This window comes from Molossus molossus, unplaced genomic scaffold (genome assembly GCF_014108415.1).
Source record: "Molossus molossus isolate mMolMol1 unplaced genomic scaffold, mMolMol1.p scaffold_m16_p_40, whole genome shotgun sequence".
In the NCBI taxonomy this organism is placed as follows: domain Eukaryota; kingdom Metazoa; phylum Chordata; class Mammalia; order Chiroptera; family Molossidae; genus Molossus; species Molossus molossus.
Genome location: NW_023425378.1, coordinates 436,979 through 459,383, shown reverse-complemented (window position 1 = coordinate 459,383; position 22,405 = coordinate 436,979). Strand labels below are relative to the sequence as shown.

General features: G+C 36.6%; 1 protein-coding gene across 8 annotated transcripts in view; it reads right to left on the bottom strand.

Annotated features, from left to right (window-relative positions):
* Positions 1 to 22,405, bottom strand: part of LOC118616759 (lysine-specific demethylase 6A-like) — a 191,034-nt gene that overhangs the window by 18,004 nt on the left and 150,625 nt on the right. For 3 of the 8 annotated variants that reach the window (XM_036242188.1, XM_036242187.1, XM_036242194.1), the window contains exons 24-25: positions 3,528 to 3,654; positions 1,306 to 1,476 (exon numbers count right to left, since the gene is read on the bottom strand). The exons of 1 other annotated variant lie outside the window; for it this stretch is intronic. In XM_036242188.1, coding sequence (XP_036098081.1) covers positions 1,306 to 1,476; positions 3,528 to 3,654 — 298 coding nt within the window. Of the gene's footprint in view, positions 1 to 1,288; positions 1,477 to 3,527; positions 3,655 to 14,037; positions 14,117 to 22,405 lie in introns of those variants that run through there. 4 more of the 8 variants (XM_036242186.1, XM_036242192.1, XM_036242195.1 and 1 more) reach the window with 2 other exon arrangements.

Below are 22,405 nucleotides of genomic sequence, written 5' to 3'. Positions count from 1 at the left end.
ACTGTTTAATCTAAGCAAACACTTCTTTTCTTAAATTTATGGAATCACCCCCTATTATCCTTAAATCACTTTTAGCACTCATTACAGGGGTGTCTTTCCAGAGCATTCCATCTTTGTTTTTTGACGTATCACTGCTTCTGAAATGCTGTCATGGGTTAACTGCATTTGATTTATCCAAATCAACAATAGTTTTTCTACCTCTTCAACTGCCTGTGATCATTGTTTCTTTCACACCCTTAGCAGTGTCAGCACTCCTGATGGCCTCTTTACGCTTTAAAATTGTGCTAATCATGTTTTGCCAGCAACAAACGCAAAACTACAACAAAAAACCCTGAAAATATTCTCATAAGAATATTCATGAGATATTAATAATATTGGTGTATTATCCTTTGTTTGTGGCCAGAGAGATGTTTTTTGTCATGCTGAAATTTTGTTAGAAAACAGAGACATAGTTTCCGTGAACAACTTGGTCAAGAACTGAACCGTTTGAGATGGAAGACATTTGAGAATTAAGATATGACTGTAAATGCTATCCCAAGCAAACTGTCCTTAAAATAGAAAACTGTTGAATTCACAATATTATTAATTTAATTTTATGCATCTCATATATCATATTACTGAGACAAAAGCCATCATCAAATATTTCTTCCACAACTTTACTACTTATAGCAAGAACTAGGTGTTTGCTTTTTATTAATCCTCACCCAAGGGCATTTTTCCATTTTTTGTTCAGGTAGTGTGGGAGGGAGAGAGAGAGAGAAACACTGACGTGAAAGGGACACATCAAGTGGCTATACCTCCTGCATGATCTCAAGCAGGGCTAGGGACAATATGCAACTGAGTTATGTGCCTTAGCGAGAACCAAACCTGAGTCTCTCTAGCTGACGCTCTAATGGCTGATCCAAACAGGCTATGGAAAAACTAGGTTTTAAATCAATACAATTGAGCGCTGAAAACACAAGTACATTAAAAAATATTGATTTCTTTTTGGATTGTTCCTATAGCCATATATATATTTGGTTTCATTTGTTAAGTCAAATAGTATAAAAAGTATGATAATAATTTAAAAGAACACAAAAATTTAAAATGTAATTGTTTTGACTATAATTACGCATTTTCAGTAAGAAGACATACTAATACATATCAATTTATTACATATAAATTTCTTAGAAGTTTGAGAACACAGGAATATATATTTTTAAAAGCAATGAAAAATATAATATCTTTCTAATTACTGTCAGGTGGCAAAAACAAACACTGTTGCTTCACCACCCAGCCATGTACTCACATGTTGATTTCACTTACTAATGTAAACTGGTCATAGACTTGCAACAGGTCCTCCATTTTGTACTGTTCTAGCACCACAAAATTGTCCAGATTTCCACTTGTTTTTCGTGCACAGTCTTGGCAATGTACTGTGTAGGTCTTTTGGGAATTGCTTTCTTTAGTAACAAAAAGCAGATCAAAAACTTCCACCTATGTTATATAAGACCCCCCCCCAAAAAAAAACACTTAACAGAGATCGTTAAATTTTATTGCACCACTTTTGTGTAACTACAAAATTCTACTTTACGTGAAATTATGGATAGTGATTTTTCATTGAATGCAAGGTACTTAAAAAAAAAAACCAAAAGAACCCATGTATGTTTGTTTCAGACACCAGGTTTATTTTGTAGCACATCCAAAATAAATGCTAATGTACATATTTAGATATTGGCCTAAGGGAAGTAAACACTCATTACAACCACTAATTAAATATTAATTCTAAGTTTGATAAGTCAGGCTATTTTTATTTTATCCAGAATATAAAGTGCAAACAGATAAAAGTGATTGTTTCTTTCTTTTAACTTCTCCATAATAGTATTCACAGTGTGTTTGGAATATGTCTCCCTCTTACACTGAACTCCATAAAGGTAGTAACTATACCTAATCTTTTTTTGGACCTCTCTAGAGTGTATCATTGTGCTTAATGCTTAACAAAGTTTAAGTAAAACAAGAAAACCACTTGAATGAACATAAGCATGTTATTTTAAAAAGCTAAAAACTCACAGTTACCTAACAGTAAATGTTCAGTTCTAAGACTCATATGTGAAGGAAAATATTACAAAGTGTATTAATTAATGAGCATTAACATACAAAAAGACATTAATAACGTCTTATATAAAAAGAATGATGAATTGCAAAGGTTCAGCCAAGATAATGGATAATAGATGTATCACTTGTTTTCAAATACTAAAAGGATACATATTTACCTAAAGTATAATACCTAATCATAAACTGTTTGATCTTATCAAAATATACATTGATGAGCTTAGACAACATAAAAATTAAGCCAATAAATTTAATGAGTTTATTCAGAAATCTATCTAAAAGCTCTTCAACGGCTCTGCTAGAATTTTAAAGTTCATAAGGTTTCCTATTACTGTAAATAGGAAGTAATACAGCTTAGTGACCCCAGTTGAAAGTTTTGGGTTTTTCAACTTGTCATCATTCCCCATTCGATCAAGTACTCTGTGGATTTTACTTTCTAAACACTTCTAAATTTTGTTTCTTTTATATTCCTAACATTATGTAGTAGTGTAAGGAACAAAGACTATCCAATAGCCTCCAAACCGACCTCTTTTTCTACCTTCATGCTCTCCAATTATTAACCAACACTGTAACATTATTTTGACTTAGTCCTCTGTTCAAAAACTTTTAATGGTGCCACTGACCTCAGAATACAAATCAGATTTCTTGAGCTGAATTCCAGATGCTTTAGCAAGCTACATACCACTTATACCTACAGACTTCTAAGAATTTGCAGTCCATTTTCTAGTTACATTGCATTACTCAGACTTTATTACATGCAGTACTCATTTCCCTTTCACTATACTGTTCCTAAATCCTAGTGATGTTTTATATACCTTCTATTCTAGCCACTTTTTGCCTGTTAAAATCAAACCATTCTTTAAGGGGACACTTATGTGTTAACAAGTCCATAGGCCAAAAATACGCCAATTATTATTTAAAAAATTGTTTCTTCTCAATTTTTTTCTGATAGTCTATATTTAAATGTACAGCTTCATATTTCATCAGAGTCTCACAGACATCACAATTAGTTGTTTAAAACATGTCTTCTCCAAGTAGAATGTAAGCTCCTTCAGACTAGGTCCTATCTTTATTTCTGTACTCTTACAAGCCTTAGCCACAAAAGAAACATCAGCATAGCAAGAACTTAATGCTGATCTGCTTGGATCATTACCGAAACACATGTAGATTGTTGGTTTTGGTATACTTATGGATTGTTCTTAGTTGAAAATGAGACATTATTATCATATGTTAAGAAAGTACTACATGAATGTTTCTGTAGAAGATACTTCTGCATTAATATATAATGAAATATTATACAATCGGATAAAAATTTAATGTAACTGCTATAACAGTCAATGTCAATAAAAGCATTACATAAAAGTATAGGTAAATTTATAATTTAAAAAATCACCTAGAGAATCCACAATAAAACAACTGTCAATAAGAATGGTTACCTCACAAATGCTACAGTAATGTGCTGGTTCATCACTTGTCCTCCCATGCCATATAACCTCTTTTCCTGCTGTAATAAGAGCTTCCCTCAATGTCTGACACTGCTTTAGTACTTTCAGAAGACAATACCTATTGTGGAGAAAAATTATTCGTGATGACAAATAAATACTGAATATTCTTATAGCACATAGGACATACCAACAACAAATAATTTTTAGAATCTTGGTTCTATAGCCTAGTGATAGAAACATTTCCTTGTAAAATTTTTGTTTAATCCTCACCCAAAAATATTTTTACCACTGATTTTTATTTTTTTTAGAGAGAGTGAAAATAAACACACATACACACATATAGACAGAAACATCAATGTGATGCCAGGAATCAAATCTGTAACCTAGGTACATGCCTTTGAATGGGAATTGAACCCTCTACCCTGCTACCCTGCAGTGTGAGGGCTGACTACACTCTAACCACTGAAACACGCTGGCCAGGACCCTTGTCAATTTTTGGTATCAGATCAACTGATATTTGAATATAAAAATGTAATATTCTTAGTCTACAAAAACTCATCACTTGTTTGGGCAACTGAGAGAACTAAGTTTGTTAAATTTATCTTTGAATTCTAGGCTGGAACTGTTTTGATAGTAGTAATATAAGGAGGCATGTATTTCCACTGGGACACTCACAAACAGTTATCACTTACATAATTAATTTTAATATTCTGAGACCAAAACTGAAAATGATTTATGGATTTAGTTATTAGAGGATATGAAATCATAATACCAGAGAAAAAATATTGTTTCAATTCTAATTGGAAGGTAGTATAATGGTATATTTCATTTATATTGCCATGAATTTTCTGTAACTTATACTTTCCTTACAGTAGTACTGCTGATGCCAATAACATAGTAAATTTTCCAACTGTAATTTTTCTATAATTTATTGTCATTTGCTCAGAATGAGCTAAAGTCTCCACAAATATGTAAATCTCAACTTCTCCTTTGAAGGTAGAGTTACACTAGGCTAGTCTATAAGGCACATTTCAACTCTAAAATTACCCTACAATGCATGAAAATGATTTAACAACAATGTTAAGGTTATGGACAGTATAACCCTGGGGGAGTCAGAACCAATATAACTTGGAGCTTTTAATATAATACATTGTTACTAACTTATATTTTATTATTAAATGACTAAACACATTTAATGTAATCAGTTAAAAAGAAATTAACTTCTTTTAATTTATATTTCTGTTATATTTTTACTTGTTCAATTAAACTACTTTATCATTTATTTATTTTCAATCCTCACATGAGGATTTTTTTTCCATTGATTTTTAGGAAGAATGAAAGGGAGGCAGCGGGGGAAGGAGAGAAACACACAATTGGCTGCTTCCCACACTCCCTGACAGGGGCTGGGGATCCAACCTGCAACCAAGGTAGAGGTACTGCTCTTGACTGGGAATTGAACCTGAGACCCTTCGGTCCTTGGGCTGACACATTAACCACTGAGTAAAATTGGCCAGGGCAGTTAAACAATCTTAAAAAAAATCAATACCTATACAAATATGCCTGGGTTAAATTATTATTAATTTTAATCCTCACCTAAGGATATGATTTTATTGATGACAGACAGATGTGAGGGAGAAACACTAATCAGTTGCCTCCCACATATACCCTGACTGGGAATCAAATCCGCAAATGAGGTGTATTACGCCTTGACCAGGAACTGAATCTGCAAGCCTTTTGGTACACTAAGATGCTCCAACCGAGTCACTTGGTTGAGGCAGGGATAAAATTATTTTAAAATATACACACACACGTGTTGATTTATTTAAAAATATAAAACAAGTATGAATATAAAGTCACTGTATTCTCTACACTTTTTGCCTATTATTCTCACTCACAACGGATTATTGTGGCAATTAGATCATAGATTTCACCATATACTTTAATAGTTTTAAAGTATCATAAGAAAAGATACAATATAATGTAATGAAATGGAGCTTAGTTTGTTAGGAGTAAACATTAAGCATGATTAGTTATTGGAATCAGAGTTATAGAATTACCTGCTGTGATAGTGGAATCTTAAAAATGGACAGCTCTTGCCCAGTCAGTATGTCTCAGTGGTTGAGCATCAACCTTTGCACCAAGAGGTTGCCAGTTCGATTCCTAGTCAGGCCACACGCCCAGGTTGTGGGCCAATCCCCAGTATGGGGCATGCAGAAGGTGGACAATCTATATTCTCTCTCATAGATGTTTCTATCTCTCTCTCCCTCTCCCTTCCCCTCTCTCTAAAATCAGTAAGAATAAAAACAATTTTTTTAAAAGGCAGCTCTGCTAATTCTTAACTCGTAATAATGAACAACTGAATTGTGGTCACTTAGGTCTCCTACCAGCCACTTGATATACTAAGGGCAACAACTAGTTTCTGAAAGTCAGTATGTATCTAACATTATTTTTAAATGAACCACAAAGCTGAGACATTTTAAAAGTTTATATTTTTAATTTAAAAAACTTCTTGTTATGCTTTGAGTGTTTTTATCATCCCAAATCTGTATGTTGAAATCCCAAACACCAATGTGTTAGCATCAGGAGGTTGTGGCTTTGAGAGACAATAAGGTCATGAATGGGACCAGTGTCCTTATAAAAGAGATCTCACAGAGTTCCCTCACCTATTCTGTCACAGAAGAGCACAAGCGTTTACATAAACTAGGCAGTAGACCCTTAAAAGATAACAATTCTGCTGGTGCCTTGACCTTCAACATCTGCCTATATGTATACTCTGAGAAATAAGTGTTTATGAGCCATGCAGCAATAAATGTTGTTACAGCAGCCCAAGCAGACTAACACAGAATTTATTATGTACAGTTATAGTCTCAATGTTTATTAAATAAAAAAGTCAACAGCTAAAAAAAACATTTTAACTCTAAAAAGAGATCTTGTAGTCTAAAATGGTCCTGACCTGCCTAATCATAAAAATCACCTGGGCCACCCAGGCTGAGTATCTACCTCAGTTGGTTAGAGTATCATCCTGATATGCAATGTTGCAGGTTCAATTCTCAGTCAGGGTACATACAAGAACAATGTTTCTGTCTCTCTCTCTCTTAAAAACAAAACAACAACAACAACAAAAATTCACTCAGGCCATAATGAAACAGATTTTCAGTCTTTGAAATTTATTAAATAGATATACAACCTCAAAAATGACTTTCTAGGAGTATTAGATGATTCTTATCATCTGCCTGATCATATGAACTAGTATAAACTGGTAAATCTCTTATTCTGTGTATTAATAAAATTTAAATAATTTATTTTTCCACACACACTAATACCAGCTTTTACAAATCCCCCAATTTTTATTAACAGGGTCCCAGAAAATCAAAGGCAGACTGTCTTGGTTTAAATCCTAGCTACTTTTTCTGTATGGCTTGAGTTTCCACATTTGTAAAATGGAGATAACTGTATCAACTAAGGTTAACAGACTAATACAACTACCACCCCCAAGAATGTTGACATCCTAATACCAAGAACATCTAAATATGCTATGTTTAATGCAAAAGGAATTAAGGTTGCACTTGGAATAAAGACTGCTAAATCTGTTTACCCTGAGATGCAGAGATTATTCTGCCATTATATGACTAGTTTCAACATAAAGAAAGAGTGCTATGGTCCAAAAAACAGGCAGAAGAATTAGTGTTAGAAAAATTCAAAGTGAGAAACACATGACTGGCCATTGCTGCCTTTAAAGAAGAAAGAGGACCCAGATGCAAAGGAATGTGGACAGCATCAAGAAGCTAAACAAAGGGCAGGGAAACAGATTACATTCTCTTGCTCTAGGAAAAAACACAGTTCTGCCAATTCTTTTACATTAGCCCAGGAAGACCCATTTCAGACTTCTAACACTCAGAACTTAAAAAAAATAAATTTGTGTTTTAAGTGACTAACTGTGTTGCATTTTGTTAAAAGAACAATAAAAAACTAATGTTATATGTAATAAGTTTAGGAATTAGTACCCAATAAATAACAAAATATGTATCATTTGAACACATCACGCCAAACACAATAATCCAATTAAGATAATATAACTAAAATTTAGTTTCTGAATTTGAAAAAGTTGTGGCATGAATGTGAACAGAAACTTGAAATACTCTATATACACGGAACACATATATTTAGACATGAATATTCTGTGCTAAGACCCACATAATCCTTCCCCTACAATCATGTAAGGTATTATTATTATTATTCATATATTAAAAAAATACTTTTATTGACTTCAGAGAAAGAAAAACATCAATGAGAAAGAAACAATAACTGACTGCCTCCTGCATACCCCCTCCTGGGGACCAAGTCTACAATGCAGGCATGTGCCTTGACTGAAATCAAACCAGCGATTTCCTGGTGCCTGGAATAATGCTCAACCAACTGAGTCACACTGGCTGGGTGCATTATCATTCCTATTTTAATAAAAAGGAAATGGAATTGGTAAAAATTTGGTAATAATTTGCCAAGTCCCCTAGGATAGTAAATAGAGAAACCAAGACTGGAGATAGGTTTGACTACGGCTTAGACTTCTAACCAGTATGTTTATTCCATTTTGAATGCCTAATTATACATTCACACTATGCTGTGTGGTGCTTTCTCTTTTTTTTATCCTCACCCATAAATATTTTCCATTTATCTTCAGATAGAGTGGAAGAAAGGAAAGGATGGGGGTGGGAGAGAGAGACAGAGAAAGAAAGAGGGAGAGAAACATCGACATGGGAGCAACACATTGATTGGTTGCCTCCTGCATGACCCTGACCAGGGCTATGGACAGACTGCAACTGAGTTACATGTTATTGACCGGAACTGAACCTGAAACTCTTTGGTCTGAGGATCCAAGGTTCTAACCGCTGAGCTAAACCAGCCAGGATGATGTTTCTCTCTTTATTTGCTTCCCTCCCTTCCACTCTACCTAAAAACCAATGGAAAAATATCCTCAGGTGAGGTTGAACAAACAAAAAAAGAGGGATCAGATTTGTTAGAAACTGATCTTAAAAAATAAAAATAAATAAACCAGTTAGAAAAAGACAAGTATCCCACAATTTCACTTATATGTGGAATCTAATAAACACAATAAACTGATGAATAAAATAGGTCCAGAATATGGAAACATAAAAAAGACTGATACCTCAGAGGTAAAGGGGGGTGGCACCCCACCCCTAAAAGATTAACCAAGGAACTTATATGCACATATGCATAGCCATGGACACACACTGTGTGATGCGTGGCAGGCAGGATCAGTGTGGCGGCAGTGGGAGAATTGAAGTGGGGGGACATCTGTGGAAAATAAGATTTGAAAAAGAACAACTATGTACTAAAAAATAAAAGCAGTCTTTATTTTGAAAACCACAAACCTATTTTCATAAAAATAGAAGGTGGGTGGTGTTTACGTTTGAACTGTCCATGGAAAATACATCCACTCAGCCCTGGCTGGTTTATCTCAGCAGTTAAAGCATCGGACCAGAGAGAGACACTAAGGGAGCGTATTTAGGTTGCAGTTTGTCCTCGGCTCCGGTTGGGGTCATGTGGGTGGCAACTAGTTGACATGTCTCTCTCACACTGCTGTTTCTCTCTCTCTTCCTCCCTCTCACTCTCCACTCTATCTGAAGATAAATGCAAAAATGTCCTCAGGTGAAGATTAAAAAAAAAATAGAGGAAAAATATCCACTCTGTTTAAATATCCCCAATTTCTAATAGTGAAGTCAAAAGCAAAGTGTAACAAATTGCATGTATTAGAATTTAGTTTTTGACAAATGATGAAATAAGCCCTTCTTATGAGTCATCCCTGCACGGGAATATAGTCATGTCCTGGGGCCTGTAGGCTGCCTGTAAAGCAAGTTTCAGAAGGTACACTTTGCCTAAACAACAGAGAATGCAGCCTGCCAAGTGTGAAATGTTTAGCTCTGGTCTTTCCTTTCTACTCTTAAGATTACATCGCTGACCCACAACCCCAAGACATCTTACAGACCTCTCCTTCTGTTCAAGACCACCTGGCCATAATCACATAGACCCTGACAAAATGCCACCAGGAACTGAATAAATGAGGTTGCTGAAGCTGACAGGAACTGACCAATCGACACCGCCAGGACCCTGAGTCCCTTACTCATGATGACTTCCTGTTTTCATACAACCCATTTTCTGTAAACCATCAGGGAAGTTTGGGTTTCTCTGCCCATGCTATATTGTGTAGGGCTTAGCAGTAAATACCACTTCTGTCATGGCCCCTCAATGTCAGCGTCATTGGCTATCTGCAGCTCTGGGTGGATGAGCTCTTTGCTCAGGTACAACAGTGACAATATACAATATTACATATCTCCTATTGTGATATAAATAAAAAGTACATTAAAGTGCTGTATTTCTTTTTAAAATGTTTAATGTGAAGCTAACATAAGGAAACCACCAGAAAAATCTAAAATATTAAATATTCTGAAATACAATTGGCCTGGCTTCTTCACATAAAAAGAAAATGACGTTAAGAGGGGTGCTTAATGCTCAAAGGAGACTAAAAAGACACAACACCAAATCTAAATTTAGTGTGAATGCTCAGCGACCATGAATTGGGAATAAAAGAGTAGGGTGAAGAAAAGCAATAGCTTTTAAAAAGACCCTAAAAAAAAAAATTGCCCTGGACAGTTTGGCTCAGCAGTTAGAGTGTCCGCCTGTGGTCCAGAGACCAGGGTTTGTTCGGTTCCCACTAAGGGCGCACACCTTAGTTGCAGTTTGTCCCCAGCCCTGGTTGGTCATGCGGGTGGCAGCCACTCAATGTGTCCCTTTCATGTCGATGTTTCTTTCTCTCTCTCTTCCTCTCTCCCCCTCCCACTCTATCTGAACAAGAAATAGAAAAATGTCTTCGGGTGAGGATAAAAAAAAAAAATAGGTGGTAAGTTCTAACTACAGGCAGTATATTAGATGATATTCTTAATTTTAATTTTCTTACGTGTGCAATGTTCCTTTGGCTATAAAGGACAATGTCCTTAATTTTAGAATATGTAAGATCAATTACTTGGGGTCACATTTCATTGTATCTGCAACTTAATCTCAAATAGTTCAGTGAAAAATGTGTGAGTATAAATGCATAGATGCTAAGTAAATTTGGCAAAACTTAACTAGTAAAATCAGGTGAAAGGTCCATCTAAAAGTTCTCCCAGCTTTTCTGTAGGTTTGAAAAATACAACAATGTAAATTTGGGAGATAAAGTTTTCAATAATGTAATTCAATCTGCACATATAGGAGAATTTAACTATATGTAGTGGTAAACTTACATACACACACACACACACACACACATATATGTAGGGGTGTGTGTGTGTGTGTTAATCCTTACGCAAATGTTTTTCCATTGATTTTTACACAAAGAGGGGAGGCAGAGAGAGAGAGAGAGAGACAGAGGCAGAGAAAGAGAGAGAGAGAAGAACAAAGGAAAAGAGGAAGAGAGAGACTAATTGACTGTCTCCTGACCTTGCTGCGATCAGGTCCAGGAGTTGAACCTGCAACCCAGGTACATGCTCTTGACCGGAAATCAAATCTGTGACTCTTTTGTCTTCAGGGCAACACTCCCCAACCATTCACAGTTAAATTTATATACTTTAAAATAATGTACCTTAATATGAAAGAGGTGCTAGAGTTGAATAAATTTAAACAAGAGATCAGTGGATCTAAATGTTAATATTTCTTAATGGACAACAGTTCAGAAACATCAATATTTAAAATCTTAGGGATTACAACCAGCTAGCTCCAACTCTTAATTTCCTTTTTTAAGGAATAGAACTATATACCCATCTATGTGTTTAGCAGTAAGGTCTTCTGAAGACTTCAAATTCTACATGCAATTATCACTTTCAATATCTTAATTAATGCCTCTCTTGATTCTTTAGCTTGTCTGGGATTTAAGTGTCAAGGCTGCTTGAGTTAAGCAACTCACACCTCACACCAGGCAACAAAAATTCCTACTCTCAATCATCTGATTGTCAAATCTATTATCTATATTTGCTTGTGTATCTTGCCTTACCGTTAACTCTTTCAATTCATGCCTATATTCTTACTATCTCCATTTTAATACTGTTGCCAACTGATTTAATTTACATGTTTTATATTTTGATGTCAAATGTTAAAAAATTTTCTCAATAGCAACTGTTGCTAATGCCAAGCCTTCCTGAAATGTTTAGTTGAAAAGTTTGTCATTCACTATTACATAGAAACAAATAAATGGAAAGATACATACCTGGAGTCATTAGGTTCATTTGTAACATAACGATTATTGTGAAGAAGTTTCTACAGTTCGTTGATTCAAAAGAAAACTTTACTAAGATTAAAAATGAATCTTAGTGATTACTCTTCAAGATTCCTCAAAATTCAAGATTAAAATCTTTTAAATCAAAGCCACTACACTAAGTTGCAGAAATTTGAAAAGATGTTGTAAACGACTAATTCAGACAAATGGCTTTATAGAATCAGAAGACACTGGCATCAAATGTTAACAAAGTATAGAGAAGTAAACAAGAACGTTATAAACTAGTTTAAGAGAGACAATTCAGTCTTAAGACAATAAGGAATTAGAAGCTGATAAGTATAAATGTAATTTGCCATTACTAAACTATCCATTGAAATTTAATGATAAACTTAAACTTATAAATCACATATTTATAGTTACATCAAATTTTCCTAAGTTTTGTAAAACTCATTTGGTGTTAAAGTCAGGCTATCAATAGTAATTACTTAGTCCATTTTGAATGCTGTTCATATGTTCACTGCAGAAATATTAATGTGTTTAAGAATGCAGCCCCAGCCCTGGCCGGTTTTGCTCAGTGGTTAGAGCATTGACCTGTGGACCAGAGGGTCCCGGGTTTGGTTCCTGCTAGGGGCATGTACCAGAAAAAAAAAAAAAAGAATGCTACCTCAGATACAGATATTAGGGGAAAAAATATTTCTCTTTAAAACCAAAGAAAACCGCCCTGGCCAGTTTGGCTCAGCGGTAAGAGCGTCGGCCTGCGGTCCGGAGAGACCCTGGTTCGGTTCCCGCTAAGGGAACGTACTTCGGTTGCAGTTTGTCCCCGGCCCTTGGTTGGTCGTGCGGGTGGCAGCCACTCGATGTGTCCCTTCACGTCGATGTTTCTCTCTCTCTCCCCCTTCCTCTCTCTCCCTCCCACTCTATCTGTACAAAAAATGGAAAAATATCCTCGGGTGAGGATAAAAAAAAAACAAACAAAAAAACAAACAAAGAAAACCTGAATTCCAGAGTACACCTGGCTCATATAGTGCAAGATAACACTATAATCTATGACATTTCTCTTATGAAGCTTTTCTGGAATCCTCTTTCAGAAGAGTTTTCCTTTGTGCCAATGTTCATTATAAGGGTTTTCATTAAAGCAAAGGTCACACATTTTAATGGTTTGTTCTATTGTCAGAACCATCAGCACCTATCACTATTTAAGTGCTCTGCAAATGCGTAGGCAACAAATAGATTAATAATAAACACTAACTGAATTAAAGAATAAGAAAATATTTCTTAAACTGCAATGATAAGTAAAACAAAACAAAAAAAACCCACACCAAGTAATGTTTGCTTATTTTCATTTTTGGTTGATGTAGTATACTATTTAACTATTAACCAACTATGAAGTAATATATATACCACACTCTGCAGATTCAGAACACTTAGAAACCAGGGAGAATGGTGAGAAAGATATACCATTTTTGTATAGCTTTTCCACTGCATTTCTTACCATGAGTTGCTTTTCTAGTCATTCATTCATTCATTCATTCATTCATTCATTCATATCCTCACCTGAGGATATTTTTCTAGTTATCTTCAGAAAGTGTAAGAGGGAAAAAGAGAGATAGAGGAAAACATCAATATGAGAGAAACACATCGACTGATTGCCTCCTGCAGGACCCTGACCAGAGCCAGGGACCAAACCACCACCAAGGTACATGCCCTTGACTAGAATCAAACCCAAGTTTCTCTGGTCTGCTGGCCGATGCTCTAACTACCGAGGCAAATAAACCAGGCAACTTTTCTATTTCTTAAAAAAAGAATAGATTGGTTGCCTCCTGTATGCATCCTGATCGGGTATCAAAGCAGTAACCTAGGTATGTGCCCTGAGTGGGAACTGAACCCAAAACTGTTTGTTCTCTCCTTCTCAAGATTATCACACACTACTAGGTAGAATTATTTCCTTGCTGTAATTGCTGCATGTCCAATAGCTATTTCTAAAATCTTATCCAGCTTCTTGGCTGCTACTGCCCCAATGTGAAGTGATATGTTACAGCTCATACTAAATAGGTATATGGGCTTTAAATGCTAAGTGACCCTAACTAGATGGGCTGGTGTAACTAAGGTAATTTATTAAGCACACAGAATAAAACTTACTAGTAAGTGTAGAATAAAACTTAAGCTTACCAACTACTGGACATCTAGAACAATGACATAAAAGCCCAAAAGGATATTTTGCTTATTCTTTCCAAAATCAACTTCTCTATTCTACTCTTCTCCTGTACATTTTTGTCCTTCACACAAAAACAGCTCCCAAAAATCTTTTTGATTCCTGTAGGATCCAAAGAACATTATTTTTAAAACATCTTAAAACATATACAGTTGTGCCTCACCACTTCGCACTTCAATACCGCAATAAAGTGAAACCCCAAAAGTCGAAGTGCAAAGTGGCGAGGGACCACTGTATAAATCAAGAATCCTATTTCGTGGAAATTCATTTATCTCGGTAAAGTCTCGAACTGATTAACTGGGAAAACAAGAGCCGACTGTATTTATTTTGTATTTTTGTATCATATTATATATTCACCACACCAAGTCAAGTCTCCTTCCATCATCATATATCCCTCTTTTAGCTTTCATCTCACCTTCTCTGCCTTTTCCTCTGGTAATCACTATGCTATTGTCTGTGTCTGTATTTTTTTCCTTAATCCTTTCACATGTTCCAACAGCTGTCAGTCTGCTTTCTGTAGCTACAAATCTTCTTCTATTTTTTTTTTTTCTTTTTAATCCTCACCTCAGGATATGTTTTCTATTTATCTTCAGATAGAGTTGGAGGAAGAGAGAAAGAAACATCGATGTGAGAGAGACACATCAACTGGTTGCCTTCTGCACAACCCCACCAGGGCCAGGGACGAACTGCAACCGAGGTATGTGTCCTGGGCCGGAATCAAACATGGGACTCGTTGGTCCATGGGCCCATGCTCTACAGCTGAGCCAAACCAGTCAGAGCTGAGTCTGTTTCTATTTTATTAGCTCAGTTTGTTCACTGAATTCCATATATAAGTGAAATCATGTGGTACTTGTCTTTCTCTGACTGGCTTATTTCACTTAGCATGACCCTCCACACTGTTGCAAATGATAATTTCCTTCTTTTGTGGGTGTGTTAATACTCATTAGAGGATATTCTTACAATGATTTTTAGATACAGCAGGAGGGAGGGAGGTAGGGAGGAAGAAAGGTGAGGGGAAAGGGAGGAAGGGGGAGGGGGAGGGGGAGGGAGAAGGAGGGAAGAGAAAGGGATCAGTTAGTTGGTTGTCTCTTGATAACCCTGACTAGGGCTGGCGATAGAACCTAAAATTCAGGTACCTGCCCTAGAGCATGAATCAAATCATTACCCTTCGGTCCAAGGGCCAGCACTTTAATTGCTAAGCCAAACTAGTCACAGCAAGTTATTTCTTTTTTATGGCTGCATAGAATTCCACTGTATACATGTACCATAACCTTTTTATTCAGTCATCTACTGTTGGACACTTAGGTTTCTTCCAGATCTTGGCTAGTGTAAATAATGCTGCTATGAACATAGGGATGCATATATTCTTTCAAATCAGTGTTTCATGTTTCTTCAAATATATTCCTGAAGTGCAATAGCTGGGTCACAAACAGCACTTCCACTTTTTAAATTCTGATGTGACTCCATAATATTTTCAACTATGGCTATATCAGTCTGCGTTCCCACCATCAGTGGACTAGAGTCCCCTTTTCTCCACATACTTATCAGCTGTTGTTTGTTGATTTATTGATGGCAGCCATTCAGACAGGTATGAGGTACCTGTCATTATGGTTTTAATTTGCATTTCTATGATGACTAGGTGACATCAAGCATCTTTTTGTTGTTGTTAATCCTCGCCCGAGTATCTTTTCCTACTGATTTTAGATAGAGCAGAAGGGAGGGAGGGAAGGAGAAAGAGAGAGAAACATCAGTGTGAGAGGGACATCAACTGGTTGCCTCTGGCACAACCCAACTGGGGCAGGATGAACCTGATACTCAGGTACATGCAATTGACCTGGAATTGAACCTAAGACCCTTTGGTCCTTCACTCTAACCACTGAACCAAACCAGTTGGGGTGAGCATCTTTTATACATGTGTATTGTCCAAGTGTGGAGAAATGTCTGTTCAGGTTCCTTGCCCATTTTTTAATCGGATTGTTTTTGGGATGTTGAGTTTTAAAAGGCATTATAAATTTTGGATATTAATCCCTTATTAGAGGTATCACTGGCAAACATGTTCTCCCATTCAGTGGGTTGCCTTTTTATTTTGTTGGTTTATTTTGCCATGCAAAAACTTTTAAATTTGATGCAGTCTCATTTGTTGATTTTTTTTCTTTTTTCTTCATTGCCCAAGAAGATGTATCAGAAAAAATAATGCTAAAAGATGTGTCTGAGATTTTATTGCTTATGTTTTCTTCTAGGAGTTTTAGGTCAATATCTACATTTTAATCAATTTTGAATTTGTTGTTGTACACAGTGTAAGTTGGTTATCTAGTTTAATATTTTTGCATGAATCTGTCTACTTTTTCCAACATCATTTATTGACTAGACTGTCTTTACCCCATTGTATGTTTTGGTCTCCTTTGTCAACTATTAATTGACCATAAAGTGTGAATTTCTGTGTTCTCTGTTGTGTTCCACTGATCTCTGTGTCGGTTTTTATCCCAGTCCCATGCTGTGTTGATCAATAATTATTATGGTATTGTAGTAGAGTTTGATATCAGGTAGCATGATTTCTCCAACTTTGTTCTAATTCTGTGAAATATACCATTATCGTGACAGAAATTGCATTAAATCTATAGATTCCTTTGGGCATTGTAATGAGGTTAATTCTTATCTATAAACATGATATATGCTTCCACTTATTTATGTGGTTTTCAATTTCTTTCTTCAGTGTCATAATTTTCTGTGTACAACAGCTACTTTATTATTTTTTATGCAATTGTAAATAGGATTATTTTTAGTTGCCCTTTATGATAAATGATTGGTATATATAAATGTCACCACCGATTTCTGCATATTTATTTTGTATTCTGCTATTTTACTGAATTAACCAGTTCTAGTAGTTTTTTGGTGGAATCTTGAGGCTCTCTATGTATAGTATTATATCATCTGCTCATTTCATTACATTTTTGGATTCAATATTTTTCAATTGAGATATAATTGACATAATCACTACATTTTTTAAATCTATTTACATGTGCTATCTTTTTTTAAAGTGTTTTTACTGATTTTTCACATTTTATTTGAGAGAGAGAGAGAGAGAAACATCGATGTGAGAAACACTGATTGCTGCCTCCTGCACACCCCCCTGTTCCCTCTGGGGATCAAGCCCACAACCCCGGCATGTGCCCCAACAGGGAATCAAACTGGGACCACACAATCCATGAGATGACACTCAGTCTACTGTGCCATACCAGCTGGGTAATATAGACTATCTTTTACCCTAATATTCCCATTGTCTCTCCCCATCTCCCTGCTAAAAAAATATACGAAGACAAAAATCTGTATACAATGTTTAAAATCCTCTAGAGGTTAGGCCAGTTCCTTGTATTCAGTCAGCGCTTTAATTCATTAAATAAAAGATATCAAAAATAAACATTATTGGCTGATGAGAGTACATTTGCAGAAGTGGCTGAATGACTCTGGTTAATATTTTCAAAGTGATGACAAAAGAGGTGCCAGTCAAACCTTATACAACCAAAGGCTGAAGTAGAATGCTGAAATTGTAATAAAGACAATAAATATTCAAAATTATTTTATATTTTTATTTATTGATTGATTTTAGAGCTTGGAAGGGAGAAGGGGAGAGAGACAGAAACATCAATGAAAGAGAACATCGAATGGCTGCCTCCTGCATGCCCCACAACCTGGGCATGTGCCCTGACTAGGAATCAAACCAGCAACCTCTTGGTGCATGGGCTGATGCTCAACCACTGAGCCACACCAGCTGGGCAAATGATTCCATATTCTGTAAGTAATTATAAAAACTACAAAAACAAGTGCTGGCTGGGTAGCTCAGTTGGTTGGAGCATTTTTCTGTGCACCAAAGGGTGGCAGGTTTGATTCCCCTGGTCAGGTAAATGCCTGTGTTTGATCCCCAGCTGGAAAACGAGTGGCAGGCAACCAAACAATAGATGTTTCACTCTCACATGAATGTTTTTCTCTAAAAAGAAGTCCATGGGCCCAGTTGGTGTGGCTCACTGAATTAAGAGTCGACCCATAAATTGAGAAATCCTGGTTTGATTCCTCGTCAGGGCACATTCCTGGGTTCCCGGCTTGATTCCCAGTAGGCAGTATGCAGGAGGCAATCAATCGATGTAGTTTTCTCACAGTGATGTTTCTATTTCTCTTTTCTTTCCTTTGTCTCTAAAAACATACTTTAAAAAAATTCCAAAAAGCCCTGGCCGGTTTGGCTCAGCGGTTAGAGCATTGGCCTGCGGTCCTGAGAGACCCGGGTTCGGTGTCCGCTAAGGGCATGTACCTCGGTTGCAGTTTGTCCCCGGCCCTGGTTGGTTGTGCGGGTGGCAGCCACTCGATGTGTCCCTTTCACATCGATGTTTCTCTCTCTCTCTCTGTTCCTCTCCCCCTCCCCCCCCCACTCTACCTGAACAAAAAATGGAAAAATGTCCTCAGGTGAGGATAAAAAAAAAAAAAAAAAAAATCCAAATAAACTCAAGGGAAAATGAAGCAAAGATAAATACATAGATTTGCATTCAGTCAGCACTCAAATATTCATTAAATAAAAGATATCAAAAATAAACATTATTGGCTGATGAAATAAACATTATAAACATTATTTGCAGAAGTGGCTAAATGACTCTGGTTAATATTTTCAAAGTGATGACAAAAGAGGTGCCAGTCAAACCTCAGTTCATTTTTTAAAACAACATGTAAGATGCCCTGGCTGATTTGGTTCAGGAGTTAGAGCACTGGCCCGCTGACTCAGGAGTATGGATTTGAATTCCAGTGAAGGGCACATAACTGAGATGTAGGTTCGATTCCCAGACTTGATTATTGCTCTCACATTAATGTTTCTCTTTGTCCCTCCCAACCTCCACTCCATATTAAAAAACAACAACAAAAAATAGTAAGAAAAATATGGATGAAACTATTTCTAGTAATTTAAATGAAAGAAAACCTAAACTTGTATATTCAAGTTTAATACTGAGACAACTGCCACAATAAAGACAATGCAATGTAAACTGCCACCATAGGAAAAAAAAGGAAATACCTCAATTCAAGTCTTAGCATCCATGTTTCAAATATTCAGAGGGACCCTCTTAAACTGAAAGAGGGTCTGGTGGATGTTAAAAATGATGAGGGTAGTACAGATAGAAAATAAATGATGTAAGTGAAATATGTTTTAAAATGATTAAAAAAAGGTAAAAACAAGAAAACATTATAACCATTTTTTCTTGATTATCAACAACTGTGATCCTTCTTTCTTTTATTTTCAAAAAATATTTTTTACTTTTATATTACCTATTTATTTTTAATTGATTTTTTTAGAGAGAGAATCAAAGTGAGAGGGAAACATCAACTGGCTTCCTCCCACACCCACCCCAAAAGGGGATCGAATCCAAAATTGGGAATATGCCTGGCATGGAATCGAAGCAGTGACATTTTGGTGCAGAGGACAACGCTCAACTAACTGAGTCACATTGGCCAGGGCTGCATTGTGACCCTTTTTCAATTTCTGCTACAATCTCAATTCAAACTAGTCAAGATTATTGCAGCTGCATTCTAATTATTCTCTCTAGTTCTAATCATGCTGCTTTGCAATCCATTTGCCATAAAGTAACAGATTCATATTTTTAAAATATAATAAAGAATCTAGCCCTTTCTTTCCTTACATTCTTTTTTTTTAATCCTCACCCGAGGACATTTTAGCATTTTTTGTTCAGATAGAGTGGGAGGGAGAGAAAGAGAGACATCGACGTGAAAGGGACACATCAAGTGGCTGCCACCCGCACAACCCAACCAGGGCGGGGGACAAATTGCAACCGAGGTACGTGCCCTTAGTGGGAACCGAACCTGGGTCTCTCTGGATCACAGACCAACATTCTAACCACTGAGCCAAACCGGTCAGGGGTCTTTCCTTACATTCTTTAATACTAATCTACAATACTCAGGATTAGTATCTTAAGTTCTTACTATTGCCTATAAATCTACCTGTAACATGGCACCTGAACATTTATGTGAAATCACCACAGCTATTTATTCCCTTCTGTCATTCTGCTACAATCACATTGGCCATTTTGTCCAATAAACACAACAAAGCCTTTCACTTGTTTTGGGGGTCTTAAATGTTTCTACTCTCAGATCATCTATGGTTGTTTCCTTTTTGCAAGCATAGAAAATGTGCTCTCTAAAGATATTTTAACAAAAGCAGCATTCTCTACTTTTCTAATCAGAAAGCAAATATTGTCCTAGTTTATGCATATTATTTAACAATACCTTAATTTATGTGTTTGGCAATTTGTCGGTCAGGCTCACTAAAATTTAAATCACACAAAGGCTGCCCTGGCCTGTTTGGCTCAGTGGTTACTGTGTTGGCCTGTGAACCAGAGAGTTCCGGGGTTCAGTTCATGCTAAGGGTGCAAGCCTCGGATGCAGTTTGTCCCCGGCCCCAACTGGGGTCGTGTGGGTGGCAACTACTTGATGTCTTTCTTGTATTGATGTTTCTCTCTCTCTCTCTTCCCCCATCTCTCCCTCCCACTCTATCTGAAGATAAATGCAAGAATGTCCTCGGGTGAGGATTTAAATCAATCAATCAATCAATCAATCAATCACACAAAGGCAGCGATTTTGTTTTATATACTGTAGTACCTATTCTTATTGACATGAATGGTGTCTGGCATAAAGCCTATTGTTCTCAAACACTGCTGAATGTGATTCATTTTGCATAATTCTTTTTTTTTTTTATCCTCACTTGAGGATATATTTTTTCTATTTATCATCAGATATCGAGTGGAAGAGAGGAAGAGAGACAGTAAGGGAAAGGCAGAAACATTGACGGGAGACACACATCGACTGGCTGTCCTCTCTGTATAACCCAACCAGGGCCAGGACTAACTGCAACCAAGATCCATGCCCCTGACCAGAATCGAACCCACAATTCACTGGTCTGTGGACTGACACTCTAACCACTGAGCCAAATCAGCCAGGGCCATTTTGCATAATTCCCAGGGCTCTGGGAGCAAATAGTACATTTTGGACCAGCCTGTATCATCAAGAACTTAGACATGATGTAATGACCACAATTAAGAAGTTACCAAATGACCGTAAACTATGAAATTTTAACAGAATTTTGACTAAATGTTCTTTCAAACTTTTCAAATTTTAGACATCTATAAAAAAGTCACTAGATAAAATAGTGCATAGGTATATTACCCTGGCCTTACAATTTTTGTTTGGGCATATTGATTAGCATAAAACTTAAAAATAATTTCAAATCTATAACAAATAACCCAGCACTATTTCTAATAATAGTAATCTAGTAAGTTTTAAAGACAATGTACCCCTGGCTGGTTTGAATCAGTTGTTAGAACAGGGGCCGGTGGACCAGAGAGTCCCTGGTTTGTTTCACGCTAAGGGCACATATTTCAGCTGCAGTTTGTCCCTGGCCCAAGGTGGGGTCATGTGGGTGGCAACCACTCGATGTGGCTCTCTCATGTTACTGTTTCTCTCTCTCTCTCTTCCTTCCTCTCTCCCTCCCACTCTATCTAAAGATAGATGCAAAAATGTCCTCAGGTGAGGAAATAAATAAATAAATAAATAAATAATAAATACACTGTAAATCTCTCCCAATCACAAAATATATGAACATACTATCTATATATATATCTATATATATCTATATATGCGCACTAAAAAGATTTAATAAAAATAAGCAGTTGTTTTATTATTAAGCCAGTAACCCCCAAATTTCTTTGACCAGAATTACTCTTCCCTGATGATAGTGATGGGGAGAGAACAAGCAGCATGTAAAACACAAACTGGAGACATATTGCTTTGTAGAATTGTCTGAAATGTGCATTCTGAACACAGTTACAAAATAAATGGTCCCTGGTTAGTTTAGTGTGGCTCAGTTGGTTGGAGTTTCAACCCATACAATGAAAAGTGGCAGATTCCATTCCTGATTAGAGCACCTTGCCTGTGTTGTGAGCTCAAACCCCAGTAGGGGACATGCAAGAGGCAGCTCATCAATGTTTCAATCTCAAATTGATGTTTCTCTCCCTCTCCTTTCCTGTCTCTACAAAACTAAAAAATTGAAGACCAGCTAGAAAGAACCTTTATATCCAGGGATGTAAAGAGGACCCCAAATTGAGACGGTTAGGAGCTGCAAAGGCAGGAGAGGGCTGGCTGGGTGGCCACAGACAGCAACTGAGGGCTGACTTAGCTGTGAGCAGCTCCAGCTGAGAAACTGGGAATTAAAACCCCAAACTGGCTCCCCAGTACAGAGTAGTGGAACAGAGAAAAGTTCCCACATAGTACCTGACTGAGAAAATCACCAGAGCAGAGGTTCTGTCTGGCAGGAAAAGGCCAAGAGAACACTGGCACTTCCCT